The 25,774-nt window shown below is 44.0% G+C and overlaps 1 protein-coding gene across 1 annotated transcript in view; it reads left to right on the forward strand.

Moving 5' to 3' along the window:
• The first annotated feature begins 549 nt into the window (after positions 1 to 549).
• CRYBG2 (crystallin beta-gamma domain containing 2) overlaps positions 550 to 25,774 on the forward strand; it is a 62,944-nt gene continuing 37,719 nt past the window's right edge. The window contains exons 1-3 of the mRNA XM_035116928.2: positions 550 to 1,103; positions 3,155 to 3,242; positions 11,809 to 12,914. Of these exons, the coding sequence (XP_034972819.2) occupies positions 919 to 1,103; positions 3,155 to 3,242; positions 11,809 to 12,914 (1,379 nt within the window). The 5' untranslated portion in view covers positions 550 to 918. The remainder of the gene's footprint in view (positions 1,104 to 3,154; positions 3,243 to 11,808; positions 12,915 to 25,774) is intronic.

Consider the following 25,774-nt stretch of genomic DNA (forward strand, 5'->3'; position numbering starts at 1 on the left):
AGGAGTGGAGCTAACAACTACCCAAAACAAAGAGAACATGCTCCAGTGGTTGCTAGTGCAAATCTATTAATGTGCATTTTGGAGTAAAAAAAAACACACAACCACCCTTCTTTGGGAGTTTGGAATTCAAAAACACTTCCTTCTTAAAATCTGACCAGAACTAGCTTGAAAAAGCAGTAGGACCAAACAAAAGAAGTTGTGTGTGTGGCCTGAATGAGTACCAGAGCCCATTCTCCTTTCTGTTTTGTATGGCCCATCAGGCTAGGGCTGATGGGAGTTGTAGTTCAAAACTTCCAGAGAGCACCAGGTTGGCAAAGGCTGCATTAAGGGCTTTAAAGGTTAAGACCAGCACCTTCCTCTTGAGCCCATAAAATAACCGGTAGCTTTTCCTCAATAAGTTACCAGTGGCTGCTTTGTTTACTCTCGGCTGCCGTTGCTGGAACCTTATTATGACCTAATCCCTCAGCCGCCACCTCTCAAATTCCTCAGGACTAGTCCTTCCCCACCTTTCCTTTGGGGCTCTGAACGGCACATTTGTCTCTAGGCTGCTCCTGACAAGGTGAACACTGCCCAAGTTGGAGAAATATCGGCCGGGAACTTAAAACCGCTCCCCTCTCCAGCATAGGCCTCGGAGGCTGCTGTTGGCTTTGCTCCCAAAGTGGCACGCCTGGATCTGTCAGCAGGTGTCACGCCTTCCACACCCGGATCCTCCCCAACAGGTGGGCCGCCTCCTCAGGCTGAGGCAGTGTGAAGGTGGAAAAGCAAAGCGCTTCTGGCTACAGAGAAAGCCACCAGCCTGGCCTTCGCTTGCAGGCAGGGTGTAGCGGCAGCCTCAGCCCGTCCTCCTCTAGCAGTTCATTTCCCTCAGGCCTGGAGGTCAGGACTCGGGAGCCGTCTCTCCCCAGACCGTTTGCCACCATGGCAAAGAAAGAGGGTCTGAAGAGGCGGCTTTCTCGCTTCTTCTCAAGGAGTGAGTTGAGCTTGAAGGAGCTGCAGCAGAGGCGGGAAAATGAAGATGCGGATCCCAGGTTGGCAGGAGCGAGAGATGAAGGCGGCAGAGGGAAACGGAGGATGAGGTCTCGGAAGAAGAGAACCTCGGAAGGGTGAGTGTACTAGGATAGGCATGGAAGTGTCCCTGGGTCAGGAGTAAGGATGGGGGTGTGGAATCTGTCAACGTGCGTTAATTTAATTTCTCTCCCCCCCAGTCTTAAATTCAGTTTTCCACATTTCCACATGAATCTGAGATTATCATTATTATAAGCATCTTGTGAAAATTCATATTTTAGTGCAATGTTCTTTGTATGCAGTTTTGGCTAATTACACATTTTTGCAAGCAGTTCCCCCTAATATATTGCATTTTTATATGTAATTTTCACAAATATTCTGTGAACCGCCCCGAGATCTTATGATGAAGGGTGGTATATAAATCTAAAAATTTAATAAATTATGCATTTTTATGCATGCTTCCCCCTCCCCCATATTTTTGTAAACATTGGTTGGAGAGTTGCATTATGAAATTCAGTTACTGTAAATGCAATTTTCAAAGGAGAGCTGTGATGCAGGTTACAAGTGCAGATGTAAAAATTCACCTTTAGACCTTTGTCAGGATATAGACCACGTACTTATTCATATACAGTAGTGTAAGGGGGTTTTTTTGTTTTTTTTTTTCATTTTACAAATGTGTACAATTTGGTGCTCAGATGTGTTTTTGAAGTTATCTACACATTCCTGTGTTGGGGGAGCATGCATAATTTTAGAACTGGGGAGAGACCGTGGCTCAGCAGAAGAGCCAGAAGTGGCTCTACTATTAGGCAAAGTGAGGAAATGGCCTCACACAGCAAATATTGGGGACCAGTGATAGTAGACCCCTGACTGTGCCTTCTCCAGGCAATTCTCTTTTGAAGAACAGAGGTATGTATGCAACATGGGATGTCCTGGCTCCATTAAACTAGCTTGCTTCTGTATATGGAATGTGTTTGTCCTCTGGAAAATGTAATAGTAGTAGTAATAATGATAATAATAATATTTATAGCCCGCCCATCTGGCTGGGTTTCCCCAGCCACTCTGGGTGGCTTCCAACAAAACATTAAAATACAATAATCTATTAAGCATTAAAAGGTTCCCTAAACAGGGCTGCCTGTATTGGGACAGCCCTGTGCAGAACACATCTTTTGCATGCAAAAGGTCCCAAGTTCAGCATCTCTAGTAAGGGTAGGGGGAAATTCCTGCCCCAAACCACGGAGAATGATTGCTAGTCATTGCAAACAATACCTGTGCTAGATGAACCAATAGTCTGATTTGACATAAGTCAGCGTCCTGTACAGAGATTTTGCAGGGAACAGCTGCATATCAGTGACAGAATCATAGAGTGGAAGGGACCACGAGGGTCATCTAGTATTCTAGTCCAACCCCTGCAACGCTGGAATCTTTTGCCCAACGTGGGGCTTGAACTCACAACCCTAAAATCAAAAGTCTCATGCTCTACTAAGTGAGCTATCCAGTAAAGCACATATGACAGGTGCACCTGAATGCCAGCATTTAAATTTTTTTTTACAAACAGATGTTTGGGTCATAATCGGCAACAAAAAGGACATTGGAGATTTGTCCAGGAGCCCTCAGCAATCCTTCCTCTCCACTCTGCAGCTTGCTGATATGCTCCCGTCCTCTGCTCTGTTTGCATTTCAACAGGAGCTGTTTCAGGAAACAGGCCACAGCTGAGTCATCCCAAGGAGCTCAGTAGAGATCATCTTTCAATGAACAATTAGCATCAGATTCTAGTTTTGCCCTCACTTCCTCTCAGCTCAGAGCATCCACTACCTGAGCCCTCACCTGTTGACAATATTTTGAAGGACCAAATATAAGAAAATATTACCTTTCTTGCTGGTGGCAGCAACGACATGCGATATGATAGTTAAGAACAGCAAAGCATGAGTGAGGGGGGTCACAATTCAGGAAACACCTTCCCCCAAAAGGGCATGCAGCCCTTGGGCTGTAAAAAGCTCTCCACCCCTCATATAGGGAGTGGCTGGGATGGGCAAGTGCTCAATGAAAAGGGGAAGCAGAAGCAATTATTTGGCTGAGAGACATTTGGCCTTTGTGGCCTCTTGTGTACCTCCCTTCTAGCTCCAATCCTTCTTTCTCGATTTCATTCCAGGGCAAGTGAGAAGGATGTAAGCTCAGTGCAAGTGAAGCATGTTATGGAGCCCCCTAATTGCAGTAGGTCACAGAAGCCGGCATCGAAGGTGAGCCCCACTGCTGTCAAAGAACCTGTGGAAGGGCCTTCTATGGGGCAGGAGAGGTTGTGAGGAGTGCAAACCCAGTGGGACTTACTTCTGAGCAGACATGTTGCGATGGTTCTCAACCTGGAAGGCTTAGATAAATTCATGGAGGATATCCATAGCTACTACCTCTAATGTCGGAGGCGGTATGCCTCTGTATTCCAGTTCCTGGGAATTACAAGTGGGAAAAGTGCTCTATTCTGGTTTGTTTGTTTATTTAGAAAACTTATAAAGCACTTGATCATAAAAATCTCCAAGCAGTGCAGAAATAAAATTATAGGTAAAACATGGCTGAAACCCACGAACCAATTAAAAACAGGGGCTTGTATACTTTGTTCCCCAACCCTTTTCCAAGGGTGTGTCAGGGAAACAGGATCCAGTGAATCCAAAGCTTCCCTCAATCTCCCTCAAGCATACCTGGAATAAGATCCCTTCTTTACTGTTACTGCCATTGGACAAAAATGGTGAAGCAGCAATGGCGGCAAAGCTCCCTTTCCCAAGGAGAGAGAGGGAGATTCACTCATTCATGCCTGCCAAAGGACCACAAGATCGCACCTTAGTTGAGTAATACCGGTAATTAATAATAATAATAATAATAATAATATATTTGTACCCCACCCATCTGGCTGGGTTTCCCCAGCCACTCTGGGCGGCTTCCAACAAAGATTAAAATACATTAAAATGTCACACATTAAAAGCCTCCCTTAACAGGGCTGCCTTCAGATGTCTTCTAAAAATCTGGTAGCTGTTTTTCTCTTTGACATCTGATGGGAGGGTGTTCCACAGGGCGGGTGCCACTACCGAGAAGGCCCTCTGCCTGGTTCCCTGTAGCTTTGCTTCTCGTAGTGAGGGAGCCGCCAGATGGCCCTCGGCGCTGGACCTCAGTGTCCGGGCAGAACGATGGGGGTGGAGACGCTCCTTCAGGTATACTGGGCCGAGGCTGTTTAGGGCTTTAAAGGTCAGCACGAACACTTTGAATTGTGCTCAGAAACGTACTGGGAGCCAATGTAGGTCTTTCAGGACCGGTGTTCTATGGTCTCAGCGGCCGCTCCCAGTCACCAGTCTGGCTGCCGCATTCTGGATTACCGGTAGTTGTAGTTTCTGGGTCACCTTCAAAGGTAGCCCCACAATCATTTAGATCAGGCATCCCCAAACTGTGTCCCTCCAGATGTTTTGGCCTACAACTCCCATGATCCCTAGCTAGCAGGACCAGTGGTCGGGGAAGATGGGAATTGTAATCCAAAACATCTGGAGGGCCGAAATTTGGGGATGCCTGATTTAGATCGATTAAAAATCCTTTGATTTTTTAATATGCTCCCCCTAAGTATCAGATTTTCTAAATAATGGTTAATTATTTTTAAGGCAAATAATTACACATCTATGTGTGATAAGCATCTTCTTAGAAAAGACACATGCATCCTACTCACACAGAAAGGCATTATTTATTTATTCATTCATTTATTTTTAAAATGTCTATCCTGCTTTCTGTCCTCAAGGAAGTTTTCAAGTTAAAAACATAAAACATCCATTTTTAAAAAACAAAATTGCAATCAATACAAACAAGATGCAAAGTCAGAAGGGTAAAATCGACTCAGCATCAAGGAAAGGCTCCTCTGAGCTAATGCTTGCTGTGACACATGCGTGAAACAGGGAAATATATTTTCTACCAGAACAACTGCTTCATTCCTAATCCATGCAGATTTCATTGATTAAATCAGTTAAACTCATATGATCAATAAGTCAAAATTTAGTTAAGCAATTGATAGGTAGCTCTCTTTAACTTGTATTTATTTAATTTTGCTTTTAATAATATGATACACAATCACCTGAGAGTCCCACTGAATTTGATCAGGCTTACTTCTGAGCATACATATGTATATAGGTGTTGTGTTGCTCTGAATATATATATATATATATAGGATGGCTGTTTATTTATTGAAAATGCTTCTAGGCCACCTATCAAAATAGAAAATACCTTTCCAAAGCAGTGTGAAAAATATACTGAAAGCGTTTTAAAACAAGCACCAGTATTCACAATCAAAACAATAGCACAGAAAGAGCAATAATAGCCAACAAGATATCTCATTTTGTAGAGCCATGAGACTTAATCTTAGGGTCATGGGTTCAAGCCCTACTTTATTATGTCAAGGTACATACAGCTTCTTTTCCCCAAAGATAAGGGTGCCCTCTGCTGGAAGCAAAGCACAACTGCATGGGCTTGTGCCTTTTGCAATACAGTTCCTTTCAGTAAGCGTGGGCACTTCCAGGTGTCCCGTTTATTGAGCTTTCATCCCAATTGGTTTGCATGGAGATTAGACAACATTGGCTCTTCAACAAGCAATCATTGTGATTTTTTTTGGGGGGGGGGGACATTGTGCCAAAGCAAGTGTTAACTCCCCACCCTTTCCAATTCATTTCCCCATCACTTTTAGAAAGCCCACTTTTGCGGGAGAAGTGGGTTTGTTGTGCAAGAGCTCCAAAATCAGCTCAGTCGTGCAACCTGGATTTGCCAGTATGGGATTGAGTCTCACCTGAAAACAGCAGCAGTCTGGAAACACCTTGTGCCATGTTATCCCTCCTTACTTAGCACACTTCAACTGTTTTTTGTACTCAGAATCAGAGTGATTAAAGGGTGTGTTAATATGAAGTATCCCGTCTCTTTCACCATGTACTTCATTCATTCATTCATTCATTCATTCATTCATTCATTCATATATTCATAAAATTATACAATGCCTGTCCAACCAAGCAGACTGCGAACATAATTTAAAGCATGAATTAAGACCAGCGAATCGACATTGGAGTGGAACCCTGATTCTCAAATCATGCCTCAAATCATGTTCACACAAACAGTCACTTCAGTAAAAACATTAAAGATCATTCCCTGTGTCTCCAATGTTCAGGCCAAAAGAGCACCACACCAGCAAGCTTGGGGTTAGGTGAAGTACAAAAAAACTGTAAGGAAAAATATCAAAGGGTGTGGGGAGGCAGTCTAGTGAGGATTGAACATGCTCAATGGACACATAATACTGACTGTTGTTGGGGTGTGTGTGTGTAAAAACAGAAAACCAGGGAAGGGAAATGGAATGGAGACTGGAAACTAGAAGAAGCAGAATCATACACTGCAACATTTTGTTGCAGATCCCACTTGTAATTTATTTTGCCATTTGAAGACTTTGATTACATGTTTTAATCTCCAGCACCCTGCAGCAGAAGACTTGCAAAGCTTGTCTTGCTTAACCTTTATGTAGCCTGTGTTCATGCAATGTTTTCTGATCTAGCATCCTTCTTGGACTTGTTCAATGGAGCAGATCAGCTCTTGCAAAGCAGATCTTGCTTACCTTTGAGTGAAGTATTATTTATAGATTTGGCTTTTGCAGAGTTCATTTTGCTTACCTTAATTGCTAACAGCTTTGGTTAAGAAATAGTCATTCTGAGACACCTTCAAAACAGAGATATGACACCACTCATTTTAATAGCGGACTTACCATAAGTGGGTGAGTGCCGACAGCTCAATAGAATTATAGCCAATTCTGATAATCAAGAGCAAGGTATTAGCAAGCTTAGAAAAGCTTTTGGATTTGTAGAAGTATAGAAATATATTTAAGGAAAAAATCCTAAGGCGACAAAAAAACAGCATGTTGAATAACCAAGGGAAGTTAGCTGTCAGATAGGAGAAGGCCAAAATAAAATACAAATCTGGGGCATGTGTGTAGATTGTACAAACTGAGCCACAAGAACCAAAGTTTTTCACAAGCATTTGTAGGGAAGGGAGCACAAAAAGATAAGTTACTAAGTATAACCTAGAAGTGCAGCTGCTTTATATCTTGGTAAGAGTCCTGCAGTTCTGGTAAAGTCCTTTGTTGCACACACTCCAGTTTGCATGATACTATATATAAAATGTTATTCCACTAAGAGAAGGGAGGGAAACAATGTTATCTGGTGTAAGAGGAACAAGGATTCTCCCCTTCTGGAGATTTATTAAATTAGGAGTGGGGAACCTTCAGGACCTTTTTCTCTGGCCATACTCTCCCCCAACCACACCCCCTCTTCCCAGGCTGCACCTCTCACCAGCCTTGCTTCTTCAAACCCTCCTGGCATTCTAGCCTGGATGGAGTGGGCCCTTGAACTCTGGCTTGCGTATGAACATGTGTATTAACTATCCTACTGCACAAAGGTAAATTCCCAATGCCTAGATGTCCCAGGGTTCTTGATGGGTATAAACAGGCCTGGAAGGTAGGATATTTTGTCCTATTAATTTAATGTGACACTCAAATTACTCAGAAGAAAAGTTTCTCCTTGGCATGTTTGTGGCACTGTCACTGTCAACCGGTACAGGAACCTGTTGGGGCGGAGAGGTACCTTGAAGCCTCTGAGTTCTCAGGAAATGATGGCATGCTCCACTGGGAGCAAGCAGAAGGGCGAGCCACAAACTAATTCACCCAGGGGCAGAACAAAGCAACTCACTTGAAGCTTTGAGCACATCCAGCGAGCAAATACATCTCTGGTGTTTCCTCTCCCCTTCCATTACCTACACAGTTTAGAAAAGGAAATGTGTAAGCTGCAAAAAATCCCAAGTACTTCCCTTACGTTCCCTGAAGCCAGAGATGTCCACCCAGAAGAGATTCATCTGAGCTAAATGAGATCTTGCCACATAGCTTACTAGTAGAACACATGCTTGGCATGCAGAAAGTTCCTGGTTTAAGCCCTGGCATCTCCATGTTGGACTGGGAACAGCTCCATTCTGAAACCTTACCAGTCAGTGAAGACAATACTGAGCTACGTAGACCTATGATCTGATTTGGAAGGCAGGTTCTTGGGAGTTATATCCAGCTAAGTTCTGCTCAGTGTAGATCCAATGAACTCAAGTTAGTCGCATGCATTGATTTTAAAGGGCCTGCTCTAGACCCACGAATCTGTGATGCTTCCCCAGCACAAAATACATCTTGAACTACTAGGAGGAAGTTGTTCTTTTGGCCAAGCCTTCTAGGTCTCTCTCTCTCTCTCTCTCTCTCTCTCTCTCTCTCTCTCTCTCTCTCTCTCTCTGCTAGCTGTGGGTCTAGCAAGAAGGAGATGGTGTCTTCTCCAGTGCTTCCTTTGAAGATCGTAGGGTGAATCACCCCTGTTTCAATCACAGCCATCTCTAGAGGCCAGCTTGCTTTACCTACAGTACATGGAGGTGGAGACATGTTTGGGTGGCAGCTGTAATCTCCAAAGGTGTGTGTGGAATGTGCACATTTGGCTGCTTATTATCTAGTGATTTCCTGCTACATCAGCAGCTCCTCTGGGTGGAGCACCCTTGGGCTGTTTTGTAGCAGTTGGAGATTTGCTGTGAGGGAGGGCAGGGCCCAAATCCCAGCAGGGTTCAGCTGATACAAGTGGAACCACCCACTAGCTGGTATGTCAAGGGGGATAGAGAGGATTACATTAAGGACACAAACCGCACTGCTGTTATGTGCCTAATCAGTATCACTACAATAGTCAACAGTTGGCTACAGGACTTAGGACCTGCCTCCAGAAAATCTGGTTTGGGGAGACAAAGATACTCCAGTATAATTAGGCTTGTTGAATACAAAGAATTTGGATTCTTGAGAATCTCAATGCTAAATTGAAATTCCAAAAGCTATGTGGCTAGTCCTCATGCCTGTGAACTGAAGACTTGAAAATAAGCGAGCAGTGTATTGGTAAAGGCAGCAAGAGGTGGGACTACTATGCCTGGCATGGTGGCTTGTCTCACCCTCCTTTTCGCTTTCCCATGCAGCCCTCCTGCCCTGTTTTTCTGTTCTTGCGACCAAATCTCCCTTAAAAGGTAAATGAAGCTTCTGAATAGAGGGTCATACTTACAAAAGCATGGGTTTTTTTTGTAATTATTTTAATTTTCATTTCTAAATGAAAAAAGCAATTAACAACAAAGAGAAAGAAAATAGACTGAAGCAAGATAGGAAAAGGAACGGAAGGAAGGATATGAGAAGAGAGGAGGGAATGGTAGTAATTCAGAAAACAACATTATAATTCCAGACAATTGTCTTAATTTTCAGGTGGCGTAGGGTTTGAGTAGATTTTTTAAAAAACTTTTGATTACTAATTAGCAAGTTGTTGTTGTTGGGTTGTTGTTTTTAGCAGCATACATTTTATTGATTTTATTTCAGTACAGAATTATGAGGTTTCTTGGAACAAAAAGGGGACTTCCTATATTAGGATTCCTACAGGTCAATGTCCAAAGGTTGCCCCTCTTTTGACTGCAGACTACTTAGTCCCGGAATTCCCCTCCCCAGCTAGGAATGTAAGGAGGCAGGACTTTCCATTGCATCTTGTGTTCTTCACAGTCAGTGCTGTTTCTATTCCGCCAAAACCTACCTTGTCCATCTAGCTAACTGCTATTCTGCTATGACCAAAACAAATGTAATTATTTCAATGGAGGGAAAATGTCAAAAAACAATGCAGAAATCATAGTTATTTACATAATATTTGTAGACTAAAAATAAAAATAAAATAAAATAGAGAATGCCACTCACATTCCATCCTGAAGCTGGACAAACATGCAAATTGTGGCAATTTCTGCTCCCATTTCCGATGGAATTCTCTGACATCCCTAAATACAGCTGACTGTATAAAACTGCCCTAAGGGTCTACTCTGCAATTTAAAATCCTCTCCCAGGGGCCGGCAAATGTTTGCTTCCCATTAGGCAGAGTGAAGCAGCTGCTGTGGGTTGCAGCTGCCAGGATACTGAGACAGTGCCAACATTTTGGAGAGAGAGTTGTGAGTGTCATGCGGCCTTCCCTGTGTCTCCTGAACCTGCCTTCCTCAGGCCCAATGGAAGATGCTGTCTTGTCATCAGTATTGTAGTAAGATTTGACTGCCAGCCTGCTTGCCTTTTGTTTATAGAAAGAGGAGTGCAGTATTGTCCATCTCCCCAGGCAGGAAAATATCTCGGCCATCGCTGTTCAGGGCATTTGCAGAACAGCAAAGCTAGAATTAGAGTTAATGGCTGTTTGTTAGGTTAGGTTTATTGAACTGATGAATAATTTCCCACAACAAAAAGGTCCTGAAGCAATTTACAAGAAGACTAAAATATAGCAATAAAAATACATAAGCATAATTAAAAACAGTGTAAGAACACTCAGTCTTTGGTGCTGGGAAAACAAAAGCATATTTCCCTGGTGCCAAAATGGCCACAAAGTTAGCACCAGGCAGGCCTTCCTGGGCAGAACATTCCACAGAAAACAGAATCTACTACAGCAGAGGTGGGGAACTTCTTTGGCCTGGTGGGCCAAATCTTTTAACTTCTCCCACCCCACAGGCCAAAGTTGGCAGGAGTGCAGGACCACCTGTCAAAATCTGACTTCATATCAATGTCAGGTGATTAATAGGAGGATAATCCCACCCATCTGTCAAAATTAGCCAATGAATATGGAGGAATATAGTGACCAAGCAGGACTGAGCTCCCCATGCATCAGCTGATGGATCCAGTCAGAGGATCCAACCATGTCTAAGATAATCACCAGGGGCCCAGCTCTGAGTCCTCCATCCCACTCTAAGGTGAGCTAAGTAGTTACCAGAGACAGGGCTTTTCTGGTGGTGGCACCCCAGGTTTGGAACTTTCTTCCATTATCTTTTTACCTCGTGCCAAAGTTTATGTTTTTGATTGACTTTTAATGGCTTTTGTTGTTGTGGTTTAGTCGTTTAGTCGTGTCCAACTCTTCGTGACCCCATGGACCATAACACGCCAGGCACTCCTGTCTTGCACTGCCTCCCGCAGTTTGATCAAACTCATGTTGGTAGCTTCGAGAACACTGTCCAACCATCTCGCCCTTAATGGCTTTTAGTAGTTTGAAAAGCTCATCTTGTTGTTCATAAACTTGTTATAATGTGCCGCCTTGAGAATTTGCGCTGAAGGGCAGGGTAGAAATATTTTCATTAATAGCATAAAAATAATTTGTGGATAACTAGTTCCCATCTTTTGTTTGATTGATGGATAAGGTTAGTCTAAGTTAGACAAGTATAAGGCAAAATATTTATTATAGTTGGAAATTTTGATTCAATGATTTTGGCTCAGTGTTTATTCATATTGATTCTACATCTGGGATTTATGGAAGGGGCAGTTAATGCTGGTATCTATTATTGCATTATGTCTTTATGTATGCATTGTTTCAATAAAGACTGCAAAACTCATACTTTTTAAACAAGCATTTCCATTCAGCAAATAACATGCCACAAAGTTTGTAAAAATACATTATGCCTAGTCGCCTATGGTTCAAAAAATTACCGTACCTCCAGGTAATCATGCTGGAAAGCTGTAAAACTGCTGGGCTTTCTTCCCTTTTAAGCCAAAAGTTAATAACACTGACAAATTCAGGGATGAAAGCTAGTAAAATATTATACAAGCTACTTATGATTGTGGATGTATTTGCAAAGCTGCAGGCAACCCAAACGTATATAATCTTGTTCAACTGTTGCATATACAGGGTTTCTGTCCCACCCCCCTTTCATAGTCTCTGTCTTCTCAAAGTTTCTTTTTCCATCCTGCAGGCCCAGGCTCTCAGTTATTCGGAACCTGATTTGTGGAGGAATGGCCTCCTGCGCAAGTTTGGGAACCTCACTTGGCACAAGCGACGGAGTAGCCATCTTGAACTCTCTCAGCACCCTGGGCACCTGGCAAGTGATCCTTGGTCAATGGGGCGGCTTCAGAGACCAGCTGTTGGCAGTGACATGGATATGAGGAGCAGGGCTGATGTTTATCCTGCTGAAAATCAGCCTGAAAAGCAGGAGAGACCTGAGCCTTCATCTAGGCTAAGTGAAACACACTCTCTAGGGACCAGCCCAGAACCCTCCACATCCTTTGACTCTTTGCTTTGTTGGGGAGATGGAAGCTCTTGGGAAGGGACTTTCTCCATCAGTAATTCTTCTCTGTGCTGCCCAGCGGCTCCCGAAATGAAGGGGGAGGAAACCAGCAAGGCCCCCAAGCCTGCCTCAGAGTGGGCTGAAAGTGAATTTGAAGGGTATTTGACCATGGGGATGTCCCACCCTGTTGTTACAGAACAGATGGAGAACCTGAGCTTCAGCAGTGGCCTCGGAGAGTCCGTCTCTGAGCACGTCAGTGGTGCAGAGGATGCTAAGACGGCCACTGCAAGCCTACCTGTTGATCAGCCTCTGGAGGTAGCAGACTCTGCCTCGGCCATTAAATTCAGCCTGGGCAAGAATGCCCCAAAGATCCGCTATGAGATAATGATTACAATGACCAAGGAGGTGGAGAGGGCTGAAGCAGAACCCACATTCAGTTGTGGTGAAAGAAGCCTGTCGTGTCACCCATCTGGGGAGGAAACACTTTCTCTGGGGGTTGCTGAGTTAGAGAAAAGAAAGGAGCGACGTCACCAGGAACCAGCCAGACCAGCTACCCAGCTGTCAGCGAGTGAGGAATTCCAAAACTGCAGAGGGCTGCTTGGGGTGGGAACCTGTAAGGTGTGCGGGCCAATCCTTACTCTTGCCACTGGGAGCCCAGCAACGCTGCAGTGGGGATCGGAGGCCAGCCCAGGAGTGGGTGAGGCAGACCGGAGTGAAACTGATCGACTGCACTCAGAGGATGGTGTGCTGGCGAAAGAGACAAACATCGTAGCAGTCGGATCCCCAGCCAACAGGTACGTGGGGGAACAGGTTTGGGAAGCCTCACACCACAACAGGTGTGCCAGCCAGCTCTGAGCTGCTGAGAATAGCTTGAGAGACATGTCTTGGCAGAGAGAAAGGGAGCCAGAGTGTCTGTTCTTTCCCCTGCATGCTTTGCTCTGCAGCAATGCAAGTGGGAAGTTTTGTGTTTGAGAGAGGGAGAGAGAGAGGAGTCTTTGGCGCACACTGCATGGGGGCAGGAACTTAGGGGGGTCGGAGAAAGGTGCTGTTAACTTGTCTCTTGTTTGATGGTCTAGACAGCAAAGTTCAGGGTCATGGAGAGGAATGAGCAGGATTCAATGCTTAGATCCTCACTGACCTCCGTCCTTGGGCTTCCACCCTCATCTGACTGAAGGCTTAAGTAATGCCGTCATCCAGGGGATTTCTGTACCACGCAACTGAAGAGGGAAAGAAAAAGAATTGTGTTTAAAATGGTGAGGAAGGCTTCCTCTTTCGAAGGTTTTCATCAGCAGGGAAGTCCAATGCAGGTGTGTGGCACAGTCCCACACACATTTACTCAGAAGTAAGTCCCACTGAGTTCATTGAGGCTTGCTTTCTTGTAACTGTTTAGGATTATAGTCACTGGGGCAAATTTGAAACAACAGGTCTGCAAAATAAGGGTATGCTACTACTTGTGAGGCTGTTTTGTTTCTGGAAATTATTGTTACTATTAAATTTCTATTCCATCCTTCCTCTCAAAGAAGCCCAATTACATTAATTTGGGAATGTAAATGAAAAAAAGACAGGATTTCTGTGTATTAAGTTATCACTTAAGGAATAAAAATTAATTATTTCACACTTCCTGAAGTAGCTTGGCAAGGCACCCACAATGAAAAGTTGGCTTCACAATATGTGAATTTATTTAACTTCAGGTTGCAATCCTATCCACCTGCTACCCTCGAAGGAAGCCCCATTGAAATGTATGGGACTTGTTTTGAGAAGACATGTTCTGTATAGGATTGCACTGTTAATCACTTAAAACGTAAATACTTACATCAGTTCAGTGTCCTGACTCCAGTCAGATTCACAAAAGCAATTATTTTGTTATAGTCTTTCACCATCTTTATTGCTCCCTCTGCCTACAAAGTAACTGGAAAGTAAAGCATGGTGAAAAGCGAAGATACATTCTCCTTTTTCAGGAGAACATGGCCCTGCTCTTTAAAAGAGTTTTACCCATTAGCAAGCATTTGTCATACACCCGGCAGGAGATGTGAACAGCATGCATGGGGAAACACGTATTTCTGAATAACCTTTACAGGAGCACTAAAGCCAATTGGGTAATTTACAACAATATAAAATATAGTGCAATATTAAAATCAGTTAAAACCGAATATTTCCTTAGGTGCACTCCAGCTCAAACATTCCAAAAAAAAAGAGTAAAGGCTTTGCCTTGGGTCTTTGCTTTTAGAGAAAGATGGGCAAGAAATATAGTCTGAAATAAGGACCCCTTTCTCACACGACAAACATCTAATAAAGTCAGGGTCACCTGTCCTGACTACAGACTCTGAGATGTAGCAACCAGTTGAAAAGTGTGTTTGTGTGTGTGGTGTAGGTCATTTCCCCAGCTTACTCCACCAGAAGTCAGTTAATCAGCTTGAGGAGACCCGGGACAAGGTGTCTTCTGGTGCCTTCTCCCAGTGCCACCCTACGGACCACCTGATAGGGGCATAGGAAGCTGCCTATCCCACCTGCACAAGAGCAACATTCAGGAGCTGACCCTAAAGGCTACCATTGCAGCTCCTTAGCATCACTGCCTTTACTTGGAACCTGGAGTGCCTTGAATACAGTATATGCATAGATGACAACCAGAAAGCATGCCCTAGATTTTGCTAGCATGATTAACATTGCTGTGGGATGATGTTTGTTCACCCATTCCAGGTCGCTGTGTTTGTTTGCAGTGGCTAGGACACTTCAAGTGAACTATATTATATATTAATTTTAAAACGTGTCACACATGTTATAATTTAAGTAACGCTTCAAAGTGTGCCTTAAACAAACACTTCAAAGTTTGTTCTTTACTAGATTTGCATCCTCCAAAAAGCTCAAGGTTCATGGTTTCCCCCCTCCTGTTTTACTGTCTCAGGAACCCTTTGAAGTAGATTAGGCTGAGATTGACTGGCCAGAAGGGTTGGAAGGAATTGCCAGTTTCAGTTCTCAGTTTCCCATTCTTAAATTCAGTTCTCCATATTTCTGCAACAATTTACGATAGATTTGTCTTTAAATGGTGAGCTGAATCAAATTTCTCCCCCATCCCTCCTGCAGGTGAGCTTCATAGTCAAGGGCTCATCCACACTGACCTTTAAAGCACTAGGGCAAAAAATGAAAAGGGCTCAGAGTTGGCGTTTTAAAGCGCAGACCTGTGCCTAGAAATGTGCCACAAAAGGAAGTCTAAATGAGCCCTCAGTGGTGATTTCAACCTTGGTCTCCTCTGTCTTAGTCTGACCCACTACATCCACAGAACAAAATGGAATGCTTTGTTCCCTTTTTTTTGGTCATTATGTAATGTGTGTGTGCGTGCGCGTGCATGCGCGTGCATGCAAGCATCATGGAGGTGCCAATAATATCAGAATATCTGATTATTCCCCACCCCCACCATCATGACACACAGCAAGGGGAACCCCACTGTGAAATACTACTTATATGCCAACACACATATGTTGCCTCATGAGTACACAATATAATGCTGCCTTCCATTCTCTGTGTACTTATGGTGCCCTCTGGTCAGTTCCTTTATTTTGCTTGCATTAGATCACAAGCTGCTTTTTGGCCCAAAATGCTCCAAAGCGGTGTGAATGAGTATAATGACAATCGGCTTTCAGGGTGACAATCTAAGTTCCTAGATCGTGGAAAGACTGCATGCAGACGGTCCCTGGTTCAGGTAATGCTAGGTAAATCTCCTGCCTGGTACCTTGGGGAGCCACTGCCAGTCAGTGTTGTCAGAACTGAGCTCTATGGGCAAATGGGACACCTTGGTATAAGGGAGCTTTGTATTATTGAATGGGTTTAGCTTTGCAAAAAAAGGGGGGGTAGTCTAAATGGCCCCCGTGCCTCAGTGATCCTATGATATATTTAGGATGGCACAGTTAACACATTGAAAACGTCCCTGATTGCAACGGATGCCCTTCCTATTCAGCAGGTTCTTGGCATTCTATTCACTGCTCACACCCAACCCCGCTAAATATTAATGCCTGTACTTTCTCACACACTAGTTATTTGTATATGTAAAAGCAGATTAACATGGGCTTCATTGCATGGCAGAGTAGGGCATTGTAACATTGCTTGCAAACAGGGACAGAAATAGGTACCAGAGACCACGGAAATGGGATGCAGAAATTCATGGGCCACGTTTTCTGCTAGCATTCCCCAAGGCCATGGAAGTATTTGCTAAAACGGTGGTTTTCAAACTGTGCCCTGTGGAGTTTGGGGACTCCTCTGAAGCTTACTGGGAGCTTCACAGCAGAGAAGCTTCCTAGGAGGATGCCTTGACAGCTACTGCTAATCTTTCCTTACCTTATCCACCCACAGAACAGTGTTGGCTGGGGGTATTCCAGCTTAACACACTCAGTTCATGCAAAACAGTGGCGAGGCTTGAAAGGTCACGACAAGGGCCTTCTATGAGCTGAGGCCTCATCTGCACTATACATTTAAAGCTGTATCATACCACTTTGAAAAGTCATTAAAGGTAAAGGTAAAGGACCCTGACAGTTAAGTCCAGTCGTGAACGACTCTGGGGTTACGGCGCTCATCTCACTTTACTGGCCGAGGGAGCTGACGTTTGTCTGCAGACAGTTTTTCTGGGTCATGTGGCCAGCATGACTAAGTCGCTTCTGGCAAAACCAGAACAGAGCACGGAAACACCGTTTACCTTCCCGCTGGAGCAGTACCTATTTATCTACTTGCACTTTGACGTTCTTTCGAACTGCTAGGTTGGCAGGAGCTGGGACTGAGCAACAGGAGCTCACCCCATCACGGGGATTTGAACCACCGACCTTCTGATCGGCAAGCCCTAGGCTCAGTGGTTTAGACCACAGCGCCATCTGCGTCATAGCTTCTTCGAAATAAACCTGGGAACTATAGTTTGTTAAGGGTGTTATGTGTTGTTAGGAGGCCCCTTTTCTGCTTAGAGAGCCACAATTCCCAGAGTTTCTTGGGAAGAAGGACCAATAGATACAGCACTCTGGGAATTGTAGCTCTGTGAGGGGAATAGAGGTCTCCTAACAATGCTCAGCTCCTGTAACAAACTACAGCTCCCAGGATTCTTTGGGAGAAGCCATGACTGTTTAAAGTAGTACAATTACTGCTCTGAATGTCTAGTACTGATGGGGTCTGCATGTAAGCACGAGAACATTTCTCCAGCATCCCCTGCAATGTTCTGAATGTCATGGAAGGCGTTGAGGACATAACAGTCAGGAAGCTAAACAAGAACTTAAGTGCCTCTGTTGAATGAGAGCAGATCAGACACAGGAAATGCCTGACTCCACCTGGATGTAACTAGTAAGTCCGGTGCCTTATTTATTACAACTGACCTATATTACAACATTATCCATACACTTTATCCATAGTTTGTGAAGAGCACCATTATAGTGCTCCCATTATAGATGGGAGATGTTATTTCTCCCTACTGTTTCCATATCACCTATTGATTTTTCCACTTCACTAGCACTTCAGTATCCGCAAACCTGCAATCAGCCTGATTTTGAAACGTGGTTGGGCAACTTGTCTGATGCCAAAGGCCATATGAAATAGGAGACAGCAACCGGAAGTCTGTTGGCCCTATGGCATATTTTGTTTGTGCGTAATTGGCATAGACTTCATTTAGCAGGTGCCAAACTCTCAGTGGCCATGTTTCCCCCCCCCCTCACCGCCTCCCAGCCAGCTCACAGAGCTTCCGTATTTCTAGCCCCAAGTCTTCAGAATCATAGTATATCCTTTTTGTAAGAAAAGATTAGGGCATAAATAAGATACAGAACTAAGCAGGCACTAACTATTCAGAACATAGCACCCTTGGGTGTTAAACCTTAAGGACTAGGAACCTACTTCATTTTTTTTTTAAAAAAAGCTTAGTATATATTAGTGCTTTAATTGTTCCAGTTCTTATGTCCCTCATTCCATATTTTAGACTATTGGTACAAATGGGATCTGCAACAAAATGTTGCAGTGTGGACTGCTCCTGTTCAGCGTTCCAACCAGCCAGATATGACCTTTTGCAGGATATGGCATTCATTTCCCCCCCCCCAATTATCCACAAATACCATCGCCATAGTCCGTCAGTTTTCTGTGTCCATTGAGCATGTTCAGTTCTCACAGGGCCTTTCTGATAGAATCCTCCCTCCCGTCTTGTTTAAATGGTTGTTGTTTTCTGGTACTTCTGCAAATCTCAGGGCTCCACGAGGCTCCAGATGACCCCCTCCTGTGTGAATGTGGTGTGTGCATGCGTGGGGGGCGGGGCGGGGCGGGGCGGGGCGCCATTTTGGCTACATATGCAACAGCACTGACACCTAAATATCAGAAATGGAAGGTATGATGTAACAGAGACAAAGCAAATGTCCAAAAGTTGACTCGACCAAGCAAGTCAGTCAAATTTTCTCCTGCAACTCACAGATATCACAGTGCTGGGAATTACCGGTACCTCTTCCTGAGACCCTGGAGAGCTGGAAAGATGGACCAATGGACCGACTTAACTCAAATTGTTCACACATTCCTATGGGCTGTGTTACACATTCAACAGAATGAAGTAGCAGACTTTGAGATGGTAGTATTCTGGAGCATTAGAGGTCGCATGTCCCCCACATAAACCACTCACCTCATGTAATAAGCTAGCATTTCAGGGGGGGAAGCTGACAGTCCCTGCAACTCATTCCTTAATGCAGGCATAGGCAACCTTGGCTCTCCAGATGTTTTGGAACTACAACTCCCATGATCCCTAGCTAACAGGGCCAGTGGTCAGGGATCATGGGAGTTGTAGTTCCAAAACATCTGGAGAGCCAAGGTTGCCTATGCCTGCCTTAATGCTTGCAATTCCTCCACTGTTGGAGGCAGTATGCCTCTGAATACCAGTTGCTAGGAACTGCTGGAAGAGAAAGCACTGTTACACTCAGGTCCTGCTTTCAGGCTTCCCATTATCTGTTTGGCTATTGTGAGAACAGCATGCCGGACTAGATGAGCCACTGGCCTGCCGCAGTAAGAGATTCTTTTTTCGTTCTTACATTCTTGATTAAACGGTGAATGTTGGCTAAGCCTCCCGCAGTCTGGTGGCGAAAAACAGAAGGCTGCTCATTAAGAAGCTGGTTTTGTCCCATGGTTTTACCTGTGGAAATGCTTTTCCGTGGCAACATTATCCTTCTGTTATTATCATGTGGTTGGGCATAAGCTTTCGGTGTTGTGAGTAACTGCTGAGGTGCTACTGAGCCACGTTACACACCAGTGAAGAGTGAGACATGGCAGTGGGACACCACAAGTGTTGAACCTACTTTCTTTTTGTTATTCAGAGCCACTCCAGTTTTAAGGGGACAAAATGTCCTCAGGTACAGGAGCACAGGAAGCTGTCTTATGAGTCAGGCCATTGGTCCATCTAGTTCAGTTCTGTCTACACCAGGCATCCCCAAACTCAGTCCTCCAGATGTTTTGGGACTACAACTCCCATCATCCCTGACCACTGGTCCTGCTAGCTAGGGATGATGGGAGTTGTAGCCCCAAAACATCTGGAAGACCGAGTTTGGGGGTGCCTGGTCTACACAGACTGGCACTGACTCTCCAGAGGTCCAGAGAGGTCTTTTCCCAGCCCTACCTGGAGATGCTGGGGATTGAAACTTCTGTATGGAAAGCAGGTGATCTACCACTGAGCTACAGCCCTTTTGGTGCCTGTTGCAAAGGACAAGATGGCAGCCATGTGTAGGAACCAGCTGGGCAGGCAATTGAATCTTACTTCAACACTGGGCATGGGTAGCAGCTACTCAGCTAGTGATCTTAGGGAATGAATGACAGGCCTGTGGCACACATAACTCTGATATCTTTGGAATTCCCTTCCTCATGAGGCTAGACTGGCTCCCTCCATGCCATTCTGCCAGCAGGTGAAGATTGTTTTATTCTGGCAGGCCTTTGGGAACTGGCTGCTTTTAAATAGTGCTGTGTGCTTTTTATTATCTCTGTTTTAACATACCATACTTTTCCGTGTATAAGACTATGATTTTTTTGCTGAAGAATGTTGTTTAAAATCATGGGTCGTCTTAGGTGTGACGTGGGATTGGTTGATGCCGTGAGCCGGAGATGGTCTGCAGTGTGTTATTGCTGTCTGCGTCCAGGGGTGCTGTTGATTGGGTGTTGCTGCGGCAATTGTGCGGGCAAAAGGTTGCTTCTCCCGGCGAGGGGAGAGACATTAGGAGGCTGTTGCTATGCGCGCGAGTGTTAGCATCGGCCAGGCGGGTGAGTGATTTTTGGCAAACCCCCTCCCCCTAAAAAAAGCTCAACAACTCTGTGCCATTCTCCGCAAATAAAACCTCAATCTTCCCCCATTTTCTTATTTTTTAGTCCCCCAAAATAGGAGGTGTCTAATACATGGGAGCGTGTTATACATGGGAAAGTACGGTATATACATTGTTTTAATTCCATTGTAGTTCGATTACTGTTTAACTATCACCTTAGCATTTTTATTTTATCTGTGTTTGTTTTAATTTTTGTAAGCTACCTTGAGTCCTGGTTCTGGGGAAAAGGTGGAATATAATTAAATAAAATAATATTATAATAATCTCCAACAGAGGAGAATGGCCAAAGGGCTTAGGATGAATGGCTTGGGGGCTGTCACTGCTGCCCATTAAGTTCATGCCTATTAAGTTCTGAAGGCAGACCTGCATGGGGAAGTTTTTAATGTTTAATGTTTTATTATTTTTTGTATATGAGGAAAGCCATCCAGAGTGGCTGGGGCAACCCATTCAGATGAGTGGGGTACAAATAAAAAAAAATATTATTGATTATTATGGTGGTTAGTGTAAAGAGAAGCAAAGCTCTTGAGAGGCTCTTTTGTTTTTTCCAGAACCAATGTGGTAAATTATGGGGGGAAGAAAATGACAGCCATCAACTAAATTGCTGCTACGCAATGTTCAGTCCTTGGGGACAGGGGAGTAAATGCAGGCAGGTGTTGACACAGTGAGTCTGACGAAGCCCAATACTGATGCTAGGAAAAAGGAAAGAGCAAATAACCCCAGGTGCTTAAAGTAAGTTTTATTACAGGCCCAATGTCTCGATAGTATTCCACATACTTGATGAAAATTGCGAGGAAGGATTTGTCCGGAACACATCTGGAATAAATTGGACCTGGAATAAATCCTATTTCAAGCTCCTGGACATTTTTTCTCCCCCTGCCCCCACCAGTGGTGCTGTCCCAGTTTTGTGGTTGGTTAACATGTTGGGACGCGGGTGGCACTGTGGTCTAAACCACAGAGCCTAGGGCTTGCCAATCAGAAGGTCGGCGGTTCAAATCCCCGCAATGGGGTGAGCTCCTGTTGTTCGGTCCCTGCTCCTGCCAACTTAGCAGTTCAAAAGTGCAAGTAGATAAATAGGTACCGCTCCGGTGGGAAGGTAAACGGCGTTTCCGTGCGCTGTTCTGTTTCGCCAGAAGCGGCTTAGTCATGCTGGCCACATGACCTTGAAGCTGTCTGCAGACAAACACCGGCTCCCTCGGCCTATAGAGCGAAATGAGCACTGCAACCCCAGAGTCGTCTGCAACTGGACCTAATGGTCAGGGGTACCTTTACCTTTACTAACATGTTGATGCTGGCCTGATGTTTATACTATTTCTATTGTTAATTATTGGAATGGAAATGGAAATTACATTTCTGCTAGAGGAGGAGGAGCTGGAGGAGGGCAGATTTGCCCTGTGTGGCTTTGATTGTTATATGTACTCTGTTTGTTATATGTATAAACAGAGGCCCTCAGCAAAAACCCCTTTGGCTGAGCAGGTCAATCCAGTCAAAGGTTGATGTATCTATGCTAGGGCAGGGCCTCCAGGCATCCTGGTCTGACCACTGCTTCAGGGTATCATTCCCTGCCTTGCCCAGCTGGAGTGGCATGAAGGCCCTGGAGCAGAAGGAGGGCAAATGTTCGTGGACCATTCATCCTGATTTGCTTGCACAAACCTTGCATGGAGGTTAGACAATGCCTGGCTGCTGTTGTGACTGAGTGCTGTTGCCGTGGCTCAAGGTGAGAGGATGCTTTCTTGCCGGCTTCTTTTTTAACTGCAATATATCATCACACATTTATTACACTTGCAGAGAGAATTCCAAGGTAAACACACATTTACTGTAGAATCTCACACAGGGCAAATTACTAGCTGCTGCACTGGTCAGTAAAGATCACAGCATGTTTCCAGCTTAGGACCATATACTTTTGGAGAAGGAAGATTCATTCTTTTCTCTTTATAATAGGGCTAGGGAACACATCGTGGATTTCAAATGGCCATCCAGATTATTACAGGGAGGCTGCAAGCACCAGCTTTTATGGCCCAGGGATTCGGGATAAAATCGTGGGAATTGTAGCTTTAATTAAAAGAGCAAAGCCATCCTTTCACCCTCAGGGGGACATGCAAGCATAACTGGAGTGCGTACCTTAAAAACTAAGAACATAAATGAAAAGAACAAAGTGTTGTTGCTTTTTAATCATACATTTGTAATCTAATCAGATTATTTGTGGTATCTGATTTTTGAACTTTTGAGTTGTACTGGCAGCAGGCAACAGTGTATGAAGATGAATAGTTGGCTTTCAGTGACTGTGGAGGTGTTACAAAGATTTTTTTTATAAATTACACATATATAGTATGCCTTTCTTCCAAAGAGCTCAGGGAAATGTATGTGGTTCTTCCTTCCCATCATATCCTCACAACACTCCTATTAGGTAGGTAGACTGAGAGAAGGTTCCTGGAATCGTTGAATTGTAGAGTTGGAAGGGACCATGAGAGTCATCTAGCCCAACGTAGGGCTTGAACCCACAACCTTGAGATTAAGAGTCTCATGCTCTACCACTGAGCTGTTCTCTTCATGAAGGTGTAGTCAAATCTGAGAACATTTGTCATAGTTACTTCTTTACCTCCTTATAATAACTACTTCAATATTACCATTGAGGCAGCCCTGTTTAGGGAACCTTTTAATGTTTAATAGATTATTGTATTTCAGTGTTTTGTTGGAAGCCACCCAGAGTGGATGGGGAAACCCAGCCAGATGGGCAGGGTATTATTATTATTATTATTATTATTATTATTATTATTATTATTATTACCATCTATTATTTTTTTGCTTTTGTTGCTGAGGCAAAAACGTTTTATGTCATGGGCATGCATACTAAGTGGATAGTGTCATTATATAGTTTAGTCACTAGATGGCGCTGGACTCGGCTGCTAGCTTTGTGGAGTCAGGTGTTTCTCTTTTGTTCATGTTGCAGAGGGGCAATAAAGTTCTTGTTTGGGTTCCTGACAGATCTGTCCTCAAGGTCTTCCATGACACATATTATGTACTAACAATCCCTCATTGTATAGAACCAGTGAGCCCATAAGAGCAGATCCTGTGGAAAAAAATCACATGTGGTCTGAAACATTAGTGGTTATTGTGGGGGAATGATGTCTCCCACCCTTCCTAAGTGGAATCTCTGGCAGTGAACCATGTAGCTGCCTCAATATGTCTGTTCCTTCTGAACAGACATGAACAGGCATGTTCTGAAACTGGGGAAGGCAGATACATGTAGGCCCTGAACCACTACCCCCAAAAGTACCCCACAGTGCACCAGTATCCACAAGTGCCCTCTCTCAATGTGTTTTCATGCAGAATGTAGAGGATCACACAGACATGCTCCCTCACCAGGCTAATAACATTTGCAGGGGTAAATAGTCCTAGGCTGCAATATTTATCCCATGCAATCCTTAGGATCCTTTGATATGGAAAGACAGCTTATAAATTAAAAACAAATAAGTTGTAATAAACTCTTGGTTCTTGCTGTAGCCTAGTGTCTGCTGAGTGAAACTCATTAGTGATTTCTTGTTATATATACATTTATGCAGCTTCGTCCATGTATATATATTACGTAAGCTTTGAAGAGTTTCGTAAGCAGAAATGACAGATTTCTGCCTTGAATGAGCTTCCCATCTACATGTTGCCAGTGAGAAGATGGCAGAGAAAGGAGAAGGGGTTGTATGTTAATCTTGCATTTTAAGTTGAGATTTGGGCTTAAACATATTCCTGTAAGGAAACAAAAAGCAGGAAAAAATCTTTTGAAATCAGCCTACAGGTGCTGTTCAGTCAAGTAGTCGCCCAAACTCTTTGGAAGTGTTAACTTTGCAACTGGAAGGCAACAAAGATGTGGCACCTCAAATGCTAATAAATCCATGCTGGCACAAGCCTTTGTGAGCAAGGATCTAATAATTCTTGATGCATGAAGTGCTGTCCTCAACTGGCAGGCAATTTGTCATTTGTAACTCAGGCAAGGCACTTCATGCCTCCTTGCCTTCTGCCAAAGCACTTGGGGAATAATTAAGTAGACTTATTAAGACACTCATTACTCCGTTGCAAGTTGAATTTCGACATGCTATGCAGTGCACACTCGGTTGATGATCAGGTACTAGACACTCTGGTTGGCTGTGTTAGGTATGTGCACAATTCTTGCAGAATATCAAAGAAATGATATTCTTGGTCCTGCTCAAGGTATTAGTTTATCTACATCAAGCTGTCCTTAAGATTACGGCAATCTGACAGTAAAACTGTGTACACTGCATTATTATTCTAACTGGCCTCAGTATACCTAAAAAGGGTGAGACACACACACACACACACACACACAGAGAGAGAGAGAGAGAGAGAGAGAGAGAGAGAGAGAGAGAGAGAGTGACCAGATGCAAAGGAAGGAAGGAATTCTGTACAATGAGAGCCAGAGTGCGATAGAGGTTAGGGTGTTGGACTAGGATCAGAGAGCCCCGAGTTAGGGTTAGGGTTAGGGTTTCTCTGCAGGGTTATGTTTTCCCACAGGGTTCGGGTTCGGGTTTTCCCGCAGGGTTATATTTGAATGTGATTTTAATCCAGAGCTTCCACATCCATATTCCCCGTTTCCCGCTATTTGCTGTTTCAAGCAACTGCCCCTCTTCATAAGCTACTCCACATAAAAAACACCTGCATTAAATAGAATTTTAAAAAATGGACAAAGGCGTTCACAGAAAGCTGGCTGGAGTGCTTTTAAACTGGAGCAGATGTCTTTTTTGGGTTTTCTGAGGATAAGGAAACTTAATTTATTGGGAAGAAAGTTTGGGGCAGCAGTTGTTTCCTGTGAACGTTGTATGCAGAAGGGAGAATTAAAGGATGCACAAGGGGCAAATGCTGAGGGGTGGTTGGACCCAAAGTCATCTGGTTTAGAAACTCTGGGGCAAATTAGCATTTTACAGATTAGCTTTTAAAAATCTGATTAGCTTTTGAAGAGTGAGAAGACCTTCATATTTACCCTGCTTTCACTATGCTTCTTGAGTGATCAAAAAGGTGCTAAACACCCACACACCAGGATTATGGAAATAAGTGTGGCAAGCCCATTATCGCATCATTCCCAAATTGCACAGGTATCCATAGATCAAGCAGGAATTACTCAGCAACTCCCACAGAGATGAACTAATCTCAACCCTTTCCCAAAGTTACTGCAGAGTGCTGACACAGGATTTCTAGGGCTCTCAGCTTGGGCACAGCTGGAGAGGGAGCAAAATGCACTAGATGGGGAACATCATGAAGCTTTAGACGGTCGGATCCGCATGTATGCAAATGTATACGTTTCACTTCAACTCTGTGCTATAGTAACTTCTCCCCTTAACATTGCACAG

The sequence above is a fragment of the Zootoca vivipara genome, chromosome 6, assembly GCF_963506605.1.
Source record: "Zootoca vivipara chromosome 6, rZooViv1.1, whole genome shotgun sequence".
Lineage (NCBI taxonomy): Eukaryota > Metazoa > Chordata > Lepidosauria > Squamata > Lacertidae > Zootoca > Zootoca vivipara.